Source organism: Stylophora pistillata, chromosome 2 (genome assembly GCF_964205215.1).
Source record: "Stylophora pistillata chromosome 2, jaStyPist1.2, whole genome shotgun sequence".
Lineage (NCBI taxonomy): Eukaryota > Metazoa > Cnidaria > Anthozoa > Scleractinia > Pocilloporidae > Stylophora > Stylophora pistillata.
Genome location: NC_142520.1, coordinates 37028508 through 37040610, shown reverse-complemented (window position 1 = coordinate 37040610; position 12103 = coordinate 37028508). Strand labels below are relative to the sequence as shown.

The 12103-nt window shown below is 40.2% G+C and overlaps 1 protein-coding gene across 1 annotated transcript in view; it reads right to left on the bottom strand.

Moving 5' to 3' along the window:
- Window positions 1-12103, bottom strand: part of LOC111347495 (uncharacterized) — a 32863-nt gene that overhangs the window by 3945 nt on the left and 16815 nt on the right. Inside the window, exons 10-14 of the mRNA XM_088751114.1 lie at window positions 8937-9162; window positions 7639-7733; window positions 6540-6625; window positions 5723-5770; window positions 535-1086 (exon numbers count right to left, since the gene is read on the bottom strand). Coding sequence (XP_088607240.1) covers window positions 535-1086; window positions 5723-5770; window positions 6540-6625; window positions 7639-7733; window positions 8937-9162 — 1007 coding nt within the window. The remainder of the gene's footprint in view (window positions 1-534; window positions 1087-5722; window positions 5771-6539; window positions 6626-7638; window positions 7734-8936; window positions 9163-12103) is intronic.

The window sequence follows — 12103 nt, the reverse complement described above, 5'->3', positions numbered from 1 at the left end:
CGCGTAATTGCAGTCTAATTTGACAACCACCTGGTCAATTTCGTGAAAAGCATGAACTACCGTAAACTACCTCTTATAAACCCTAAGCTTTTGCAACTTCCTAAGGAGTGTTAGGGCCTATAAACTAAAGAACTGAAATATAAAAAGACCCATCGAGACGAGCTACATCGTTGCTGATCAAAATACGCTTTGCATTTACTGGTTCTTAATTATAAGCTTTAAAACGTCATGATCAATCGAATTTAGGGGTCGACCATTTAACTTTCGAAGGGGGGGTGGGTGATTTCTGGTCATCAAGAGTTTTTTTGAAGCAATCTGCTGGTAAGGATATTTTCCGTTCTAAATGCTCTTTTTTTTGTTCTGCTACATTTGGAGTGCATGCAATTTTTTCTTCCAACAAGGGCTTGGAGGAAATTTATTTTTCAAAATCACCCACCCCCCCCCCCTCAAGAATTAAATGGTCGGCCCCTTATTCCAGTACATTTAGAACAGAACTAAAGCTAACAACACGAACGAAACCGGAAAGTAACAAACCGGAATTTTAGACTTTTCCCCCAACACATTCTTCAATTCCTCGGTGGGGAAGCTTTCCTCATTTTGAATCGCTTGAATTTGGTCCGTGGAGAGGTTAAGAGCTCGGAAGGACACGTCAACATTCTTGATTGCAATTTGAAACTCTTTATCTGAGAGATTGCCATGTGGCACGTGTGCAAAATATTCGTTACGGAACTTTCTAAGATCATCCACTTTTGATTTTCTACTGGGATTCAGACCATTCCCGATACAATCGGAGAAAAGGATGGCGTAAAACAGCATGCCACAATCCCATTCAGCTCTGTTTCCGTTGACCATGGTGGCCAGTAGATGCGTGTATCTACTTTGATTGCGCCGAGATTCACTGTTCTTGAAGTCCAGACCATTTTGTGGCTCGTCTTTCCACTCACCTAACGTTGTCTTGTAACGACCATCCCATTCCTGTTTAAAGATTGCTCGCAGACCCTCGGCAATGATATTAGTGACGAGATGGCAGACACGGAAATAGTTCAGCTGTTCGTTGGTGTATTCTGGAGCAGTGGCCATGTAAAGCTTGAATGAGAAAAAATTGAATATAGTAGGATATCTATTGCCATGCAGGTAAATTATAAAGTGCTTTAGCCAAGTTTAAGGGACGATTCTTAATTAAGAGCTTGAAGGAGCGGAGGACATGGGAGAGGAGAGAGAAGGGGTTGGTCGGACTTCGGTTGTGTCATGATCTGCATGATGTCTGTGCGATACCTCACGCGAGGCTAAACCGAAACCAGGGATATCACACATTTAAGTAACATTCTTGCTCGTCTCACTTTGTTAAACTAGATAATTAGCCAATCCAAGACCAGGCCTTACTTGGTCTTCTATTGGGTCAGTAAAGGGGGAAAGGGTAAACTTTGCTGGACAGGATATCGTTTTCATTTAAATTCTGACGCGTAATTGCAGTCTAATTTGACAACCACCTGGTCAATTTCGTGAAAAGCATGAACTACCGTAAACTACCTATTATAAACCCTAAGCTTTTGCAACTTCCTAAGGAGCTTTAGGGCCTATAAACTAAAGAACTGGAATAGAAAAAACCCATCGAGACGAGCTACATGACTGCTGATCAAAATACGCTTTGCATTTACTGGTTCTTAATTATAAGCTTTAAAACTTCATGATCAATCGAATTTAGGGGCCGACCATTTAACTTTTGAAGGGGGGTGGGTGATTTCTGGTCGTCAAGAATTTTTTTCTAGCAATCTGCTGGGAAGGATATTTTCCGTTCTAAATGCTCTTTTTTTTCTCCCACATTTGGAGTGCCTGCAATTTTTTTCTTCCAACAAGCGCTTGGAGGAAATTTATTTTTCAAAATCACCCACCCCCCTCCCCTCAAGAATTAAATGGTCGGCCCCTTATTCCAGTACATTTAGAACAGAACTAAAGCTAACAACACGAATGAAACCGGAAAGTAACAAACCGGAATTTTAGACTTTCCCCTCAAAGTTCATCTTCGAAAATTAAAAACAAATAATAAAATTGTTGTTCCGAAAAATTTTTTTTCAAATTCCAGTTTTAATTAGTAGAGTTCCCGTCTCTAAAAACAAGAGAAGACAGACGGAGGCGTATACACGGCGGGGGGGGGGTTATAATCGATATAATCGGTCTATAGACGGCGACAAAGGCGTCGACGTTCATGCACCTCAGCAGAGGAGAAGGATCCAAGATTTCTTTTTGCTTATTTGAATGCCCACTGTTACTAAAATTTCCTTTCCGAAGTACTAAAACAAAGCTTCATATTTTACCATATAAAAAAAATTTGAAGTAAATTTTGCCACATCATATGTTTTTTTTGACAAGTCCTTTGAATTATAGCTTTGTATAATCCCGCTTACAAATGATATACTTAGTAAACAAACAATATTATAGTTTTACAGCACACAAACTGTTCTTTAAACTATTTCAGGGACTGATGTATATTTATTGCTTATCGCGGGGGGAGTGGGGGAACGGAGAATACTAGTTGCGTACGATAAAAATTTACCTAACTGCCCGTCCCCGGGCTCATTAATATTCAAATAACATTCCTTTATTGGCAGTTTGTAGGCAGTCATTCCTCTATAATTTGGTTGTATCAAATAAGTTGAAATTGTAAATTGGCCACCGTAAAGAGCTAAAAAGCTGACGTTTCGAGCGTGAGCTCTTCGTCAGGGCGAAAGAAGGAATTGTGGGTTGTCTGTGTGTTTATATGCAGAAAGTAGAGCTACGCCTTTGGTGGGAACATGATGACGAGAAAAACACGAATGAAGTAGTAGAATGAAAAGCATTCGTTGACACCTATGGGATTGAGAGTGCCGATTTGAAAGATAAACTTTTGTTCAAGAGTTTTGCGGCTTTCCAAGCTACCTAAACGGTAAGGAAAGACCGCAGATTGCTCAGAATGATTAGGTAAATTATAGTGTCTAGCGACTGGTTTTGATGCGTCCTTGCCATTCCTTTCTAAGTCGCGAAGGTGTTCTCGGAATCGGTCTCTTAGTCGTCCTCCTGTTTCGCCGATGCATATCTTTTTACAATAAATGCAAGTTGTGTATGCAATAGATTACATTGGCGGAGGTGCTCGTGAAGTGATCAGTGATCTTAATGGATTGTTTGGGTCCCGATATTTTCTCAGCGTTGAGAATGAAAGGACAAGTTTTGCATCGTGCGCGAGTGCATTCAAAAGTGCCGGGTTGGTCACTAGTTTGGAAAGAACTCCTGACCAAAAAATTGCCCGTGTTTTTGTCGTGTTTGAATGAAATGAGTGGAAAAGATAGTGCCAGTCTCTGGATCGTTTTGAAGTAATTTAAAGTTTTTTTATAATAAATATATCTTATCAGACGCTTTGTTGTGTAGTATCGCTGATCATTATCCAACTACATCTAGACGAGTGCGAATAACGCCATAGACGAGTACAAATATCACGCGGTATTTGTACTCGTCTATTGTAGTACTGGTTAAACTGGTTTTCTTGCATCCTGCAAGTTAAGAATTGGATTGTAGTTACAAAAAAAAAAAATGGTGGCGGACAATTTCAATCATATTTCCGACGACGAAGAGTCAGAATGGCTGGAAAATATAGATCCAAGTTCATTTGATGAATCGAACGAAGAAAAACAGCTTGACGACCCAGAAAATTTCTTCATTTCGTGAAGAAAATAGAAACAGCAACACAACAACGCGCCAATTCCGTTCCGCTTTGCATACTTGTCACGCACTCCCCGTAAATAAATATCCGCGAAATTCGCCCGCAGAAACAACAGTTTGGCGTGTTGGATAATAAATAACTTATTAGACGTTTTGTTGTGTAGTATCGCTGAGTATTTTTACTCGTTATTTGTATTTTGACTCGCCCTACGGGCAAGTCAAAATACGACACAACTCGTAAAAATACTCAGCGATACTACAGAACAAAACGTCTAATAAGACATATGTATTTTTTACGAGTTGTGCCATATTTTGACGAGCCGCGTAAGGCGAGTCAAAATACAAATAGTCTGCAAACCAAATTTCTAGGAGAAACCTTTGTCGGAGTGTACATACTTTCCGCCATTTCAATTTCGGAATAACACATAAATTATCTTTAAATGGCCAATTTTTACATAATTTATTGAAATCGATGCCAGGGCCTTTTCCCGTCCCATCCCCAACGAGGTTAAAATGCCCTGGGAGCGAGGTTGATGAAATCACCATTTCACGAAACAAAGATAAAAGCTATTAGATTACTTGTTGGAATAGAGAGACCTGAGGCCCAGAATGATGATTAGCTAGTTACAGTCATGTTTCCACGCGTAGTAATGAATTGAGATGCTTACTGGATAATTTTTAGAAAGGAAGAGAAACAATAACGGTTTAAGCCAGTTTTCACGAAAAACTGTTATCCTGCAATTTCCATGAAAAATTATCAGTGCTAGTACTATTAATTTAGTATCACTTAATATGAACTAATGACCATTTATTATTAACTATTGCCGACACGACTTGTACCCACACCCACGACCCACGACCCACGACTTGTACCCACGACCTACGACTACTAATTAAACCCAAAGGTCACACCGTTAGCGGTTGAGTCCTTCGGTTTGTCACCCGTAATTCAGTGTCAAATTACCCCCGTCTTTAACAAGAAGCAGAGTGCGTTGCGCTAAAAGTCGGCACACACGAGGGGACCAAACTTTTAGTCCTTGCGAGCAGATTTTGTGGCAAAAATGGCTGGTTCACAGGATGGGACTTGTCCTCGCGACTTATCGCAGGGACTATTCCCCTCGCGTGTTATATAATTACGACCTTAAAAGCCAACGATCACAAGTTGAATCAGTCACGTACCGTACTTACAATTTCATACTTTGCAGCTACTGCATTTGATAATAATCCGCCACGAACTACATCATAAGTATCAATGTCATAATAATCCGCATAGTATCGCGTCAGCAATTTTGTTGCAGTTGGCGCGCCCTACGAGCTACCTCCACCTCTGGTATATAGTTGTTAAACTAGTTTATACTAAATTAGTGGATAGTGTTGAAGGCGCAGTCTGATTGGCTACTCACACTCTGAATATTCTTTGTAAATTCCGGCAACTCGTGCGGGATTTGCCGTTGAAAATATTGTAAAATTTGCCGGAATAACTGAGTTAAAACCAATTTTTTAACGCTATATCATCTAACTGTTCACTTATCAAAGGAAAATCTTTTAACAATGTAATAACTCCTTTGTTGACAAGGCTTGTTCGGTCAAGACGGCTGGATATTAGCCTCATTCTCGGCTAATATCCAGTCATCTTAACAACATGCCTGGTCAAAAACACGTATTTACTTGTGAGATCTTGGGAGTTTAAGTAGGCTCCAGATTTAATACAGTGTTAATTTCCGCAATTGTGGCACTGACCTTGTTTAGCTTTGGTTTTAAATTCCAAAATAAAACATTGCTTCCAAATGTGCTAAAAAAATTCGAGATTGGACACTGCCATTCACACTCCACAGGCATATTATAAACCATCAATCATGTACCTGGATATATCCTTTGTTACTAAAACAGTGGATAGCGTTGAAGGTGGCTCTGATTTGGTACTTAAACTCCGAATAACCTTTGCTATTTACCTCCGAACGTAAGGTTGTTCCAATACACCCAAACCAGATACACCCAGAACTATTGAGTATTTTAGTGTTGGACTGACCTTTGCTTCTTCGGTTATAGGGTTGCAGATCATGTGGAGGCCCTCGCCCTAGCCGGAATAGAAAGACAATTATGAAATGAGCGAAATTCATCATTGTTTCATAAAATTACCATGGCTAGAAGGCATTTTTTTTTAAAAAAAGTCCGGTCGAAAACCATGACCTGTCATAGTAGGCTCTGGCTCACAATAAAACCACATTAAGTGTGACTATAGATCGAGTCACTTTACATGTTCCAGGAGGTAAAAGAGCTCAAACCCTAAATGTAAAATAATAGTGCATTTCACAGCTTTGGTACAGTCATGCATGTACAGTTTAAGGATGAAACATTTCTTTTTATAACATAACCAATGTAAAGCGCGCGCTCTGATTGGTCAATTTAGCGTCCCCCATTTGCCCATGGGTGTACGCTGCTGACGTGAGCAAATGCAAAGACTATTTTTCCGCACGCGCTTGTTTTTTCTGGTCGCGTAAGATTTGTTAAATAAAAGGGAACTCTTTAGCTACAATGTATCAATGTTATGTTATAAAACAAATGGTAAACACCACAGCGTACACTATTGAGTTATGGATGCACTTGGGAGGTTTGCTAAGCACTCAAGAAGCTAGAGTCGCTCTCGGCTATCGCCTCGAGCGACTCTTACGCTTCTTTCGTGCTTAGCAACCTCCCGCGTGCATCCATAACTCAATAGTGTACGCTGTGGTGTTTACCATTTGTTAATTGTTACAGAATAGCTGATCATGATTAGACTGTTTCAAGACTTAAAAGTGTGAACTTAGAATAGTAGGGGGTACTATGTGTGGAGTTAAAAAAACTACCTCTTTTGATTCCGGAATCGTAGCTGTTCCTGCCCCCTGGGCTATCTTTAGTTGAGACATACCACAAAGGTCTTCATCTACATCCACTACAATCGAAAAAAGCACAAAACCTTTTCACTTCGATTGAACATGTTCTAACCACAAGAAATCGCACGAATGTGAGTTCATTTGGTACTTTTATGGCACGAATGAGATCTTGATATTGTCAGTACAGCATTTCTGGTTGCTAATCGTGTTCTCGAAAAATAACTCTTGAATTTTTCGGAAAATAACTCTTTAATTTTTGGATGAATAAACTGAAAGAGCACAACAAACATCTCCCTGTAAGATTACCACATCTCTCAGTTACTACGCGCGACAATAGGCCATTTTACATTTGTGTACTTAGTTGGCAGGCCTTTGATTTTGTCCCTCCCACTTCCTGTACTTTCATTTATATTTTTTTTCTCTGCGTTACCATGAGGATTGACGGGGTCGGCTTGTTGCCATGGGCCACATGCTCGTGTTTTGTTGTGAGTTGAGTTTGGAGTACCCTGAGCGAATGAAGTTGCTAAAAAAATCGAAACAGCCAAGTACAATTGTTGTCCAGCAACGACAGATTTAGAGTGAGGCTGAAGGTGATCTTGTTGTGATAGAGACCAGTATCTAGTTAGCATGACAACAAAAAAATCTACATTTAAAAAATAGCAACGTTTGTATCATAACAAGGTCACTCTTAAGCCTCACTCCTGTCTAAAGGCTTGGCGACACACCTATAAAATGCACTGTTGGTCAATTTAGCGGGCCTTACTTACGGTCCACTAAATTTAAAGTTTGTCTGAATTGGAAGCTTCCCGCGTCCATTTGAACCCAGAGATATAACAAATATATAACTAATCTCCTTTTCTCGGTCTGTGCATTAAATTTCAGAACCTCGTCTTTTTTTTTTTTTTTTTTTTTTTCCCGTTCGGATTTATGTCCCGCGCGCTTCACACTTGGGCTATAAATACGAGCTGAAAAAGCTCGGTCTGCATTTTACGGTACGCACCTCGAACTCGGTTAGTTCACTCTACTCCCTGGTGCGTTCTTGCACACACATGGCTGAGGTACATACACTTACTAATTTCTGTCTCTGTTGGTTCGATAGCGTCCATGATTTCTTGCCAGTCAATATCTTTTGATCGCCCTTCCCTCCCTTCCTCATTTATAGAAAATCTGTCGATGAAAAACCACACACTTTTATTTTGAAATTTCAGTTTAAAAAACAATCATTGCAGAAAAAGGAAAAGAAGTATTTTGATATACCAAAAATGTTTCAAACTGCAATTACATAGATCCAAGGTAACAGAATTTTTGTTATCGTACCAGAGTAAGTTAGAAATTTCTCGAGATGACCACAATTTACTAAAATAGGAATGAATCTAATTTTTTTTTTCATTTTTATTACACTTGCTTTTCATGAAGCATCATCTCCCAAAACTTTTAAAAAGAGCTACAAGTAAGAATGAGGCCAGTGTTCTTTTGCTTTCCTCTTAGTCGTTTTTATCTTATCGCGTGTATGCAGAGGTAAGATATACAGCGTTTATTCCAAACAAATGTCAGGTTGACTGAAATGAGTGCGCTTAAGGCTCCGTCCACACGTATCCGGATATTTTTTAATCCGCAACTTTTTCTTTCCGGATACGAAAATATCCGCGTCCACACGTTATGTGATCACAGCGTATTCAAATCGAACTCGCCCGTCCACACGTATCCGGATTCACTCCGGATTCACTCTAGTACCTAGGACGACTCTATATCCACTGGTTACGGAGCAGTTGCCGCGGCATTTTTTTTTTTTCCAGTTTACGTGCACCAGTTCAAACACTTAAAAACATGTCGAAATCAGGAAGGAAAGCTAAGAAGAATGAGTGGACGGCATTGCTTTTCTGCTCGTTTAAGTTGTTTCGGCCAGTGGTTTTGTCCGGCAGACAACGTAAAGAGATTGCAGATGTTTAGCCGCCTTCTAGCAGAACTTATATGAGCATTTAGTATAGCGACATTTAGCTGCATAAAAGCTAAAAGACTGGAAATAAGCCCGACGAACACAGATGCTATTTGCCTTCGATCGGCGGCCATATTTAACTTTGCGCAGTAGACAGTGGCGCCAATTTTGTGATGCTTCTTCAAAACCACGGGTAAGCATGCATGAGCAAAATTTTTTTTATGTAACCGAGAAACAAAAAAATTTCAAAGACTGTTTTCAATTGGTGCACTTAAATGTCGAGTGAATATTAAGAATCCAGAACCGAAGTAAATATCTAAGTATCGTAGACTAAACGCGGAAGCTAAATCTGGACGATGTCAGTGTTTGTTCTCTTTCGTTTGTTTTTAGTTTGTTTAGCATCGGCGTTCATTTACTTATTCTACTTATTCTACCTTTTTTTCACATCCCTGAGGTATTGTGCAATTTCTTCGTGGCCTTGTGAGCTAGCAACGTCCTCCGGTAACCAAGATGTTTCTTTGTAGGAATCAAAGGCTATTCTCCCAGCAGGTAGGTTGAAGATAAGATGAATGAACCATTTAGCATTTACTTCTGCTGCTTTGTAAAGCAGCCGCAGCAGCAGCTGAACTGACAATGATGTTTTCTGTTCACCAGATATCCCTTAAACACAAATTTAAAACTTAAAGTCAGCCCTGGGGAAACTGAAACCTTAATTGACATCGACAATGAATCATGTCATTTGGTTGTAAATAGAATTAGAAGGATGGTAAATTTGAGCTCAGTAAATAAGAAAAGAAAGAAGTTGTGTCTTGTCACGAGCGTGGGACAAAGAAAAAAGTCCCCATGAGGAGGCGAGCCTCAGACCTTCGGATTCTGAGCTCCGACGTTCTAGCCCTGAGCCATAGAGACTCAGTGGTGAGCAGAACTAGGTTGTTTGCAAAACTTTTGATAGATGCTCCGTACGGCATTCTTAGTCTGAAATACAATATTACTTCTATTTTGTATTACTTTTTTTCTTGGGGGGGAGGAAGGGGATGTTGTAGACATGGCATTTAATTTGAGTCAAAACTGTGGCAAAAGTTTTCAAAAATTAATCAAAAAGTACTGTCCCTTCTGTTTCTCTGTTGTACTGGGAGGCACATTGATCTAGAGTTCCTTTAACGAATGGCTTTGCTGTTAGAGTCAGAATTTCGAGGTGTTAGCTTCTTCTGGGTAGGTCGGACAATCGGTATTTTCGACATGAGTAAAAGAAGCTGCCCACTTTAACAACTTGGACATTCGTTTCACATTCGCTTCTTACGCCGTACTCCTTGCACACGATCCTTACAACATAAACGGCATATTGAACGAATAAAGGAAAGGTAACGCACTGCGAAAGCCAGGTAAGGTACGCTTCATTAATCTTATTAAGTAATGCAATCCTCTGTGATACTTTTTTCACAGATATTAGATCGTTCACGTGTAATTCAGTTCGTGCTCGCGGGTTCTTCACCTATATTTGTTTAGTTATTAATTACCTCTGAAGTCTAGCCACGATTGTACCTTAATGACCTTCAAGCCTACCAAACGCGATAAAAACTACAACATGGCACTCTAAAGAAAATCACTCCCCAGGCAAGTGGTTCGTGACAAATTTGCTAAGTTTTCATGCAAAACTTTTGCATTAATAAGTCTACATTCTCCTTGATCTGTTTTGTGACATGCTTAGTATGTGTTTCGTATCTCAGTTATATGGTGTTCCTATGCGTGACGCATACCAAAGTCGAGTGGACCACTCGCAACACCCTTAACTCAATTCAGATTGTAGAGGAAAGAAGTAGAAACAATCACCAAGGGACCTCTCCCTTCAAGATCTGACTCAGGTAAACCCAATCACATTTACATCTAGGCTGGTGCCCCTACTTAGTCTGTGACTGAGGTGAGACAAAATTAGGACCCTGAACTCCGAATGACAGCATCCATAGCTCCTCTGGATCAGCTAGCGGCATGCCTAGCTCACTCCACCTTCGACCGCGAGAATAAAGAAAAATTCTACAACGGAAGGCAGATGACCGACGAAAATACCACAGCTTTCTTCGACAGACTAAAGGAATATATATCGTTTAGGTGAATTTCCAGACAAATCTCAATCCCTTATCGTTGACAAGTTTATACACACGTGACCCAACCGATAAATTACCAAAAACGGATTTAAGGAAATCAGTTCACCCGGAACTCAGTGATCATCAAAGAAACTGCAACACTTGAAGGACATTACGAGAATATTGCATGACATCTTCAAGAAGTCTGGAACCGCTGAAAGAATAGTGTTCGATAAATGGCCAGTGCTTCAGATCGGACAGATCCCAGCGCTTTTTTGACAAGTAGAGTTCGACATCCCACTTGTAATGTCCACCATTCTATACCATCAGAATAATGTTTAAGCAGAAAAGCTGGGTGCAGATCACATTGACATAGCCCAGGCCATTCTAACATATTTGGACACATCATTTGGGTGACACTCTGCCTTCACAGAGGGGGCTATTTATCAACAGATGAAACAATACTTGCCTCTGCACGGTCCAGACAGCACCTTCCTGAACGGATTGGCGATAACCGATGAGTACATCTGAAGCCATCAAAGCGTGACAAGAAGATCTATCTGCTTAGTCGACCTTTCTGGTTCAAGGATGATAGGTCATTGAAGTGACTGGAAACCAGGGTTCATTGAGTCTAAAGACTCTGTACGTGATTCGTTATGATAAGATAAATAATAAGGGTCGGGTTGTTTAAAGCTGAGTTAAGATAACCTAGGGTTAGTGTGCACTCTGATTTCAGATCTGAAAGCTTTTAAAGAAAATTTAGTGGAATTCTTTTTGTCTACAACTTGATGATAAGATGCTCTAAAAAATAGAGAATAATATACCAAAAAGAGACGTCTGAACGAAGGGTGAAAGAAACCCAGATTTTAGTTTAACCCTGGGTTAGTGCTAATCGATCGGCCTTCGAATAACAGGGCCAAGAGCACCAGACGACTGAGGCGAAATAAGCCTGACATTAAACAACGCTGCGCCATCTTAGCACAGCAGCGACCTCGGCCACTGGTACCTGTTGCAAATTCAGCCAGCATACCAAGTGACTATCAAGGGCTTGCCTCTCACACACTGCCACTGGAAATTTATAACAGCAGCCGAAAAGAAACTCAAATGAATATGTTCGATGCCGACAGGAGTACAGCAGCACCAAGCGAATCAAGGGCAGTTATGACAAGATCACAATCGTACCGGGGCGTATAATCAAGCCACCAGGGAACCCGCACTTTGAATATAGTTAACGTTATTCTAATGGATTCCTAGTTTCATCGAACATTCAGTGTCCGCTTGGTTAGTTAAAAACGTTCTTTGAGTTTTTCAATACTCGGATCTAGAACCCTCTGAAAAGAGGAAATTTTTATGGTTATATTCAGTTAAACGTTTTTGTGTCGTTTGTACCAGGAACATTCCTTACAAAAAACCTTGTGCTCACGGATTCACTGGCTATATCTGTTGTGTTTTTCACCGTTTCCAACATCTTATTGACATTCAAAAGTCCTTTCACAAGCAGTGAAAACAATTTAGTTTCT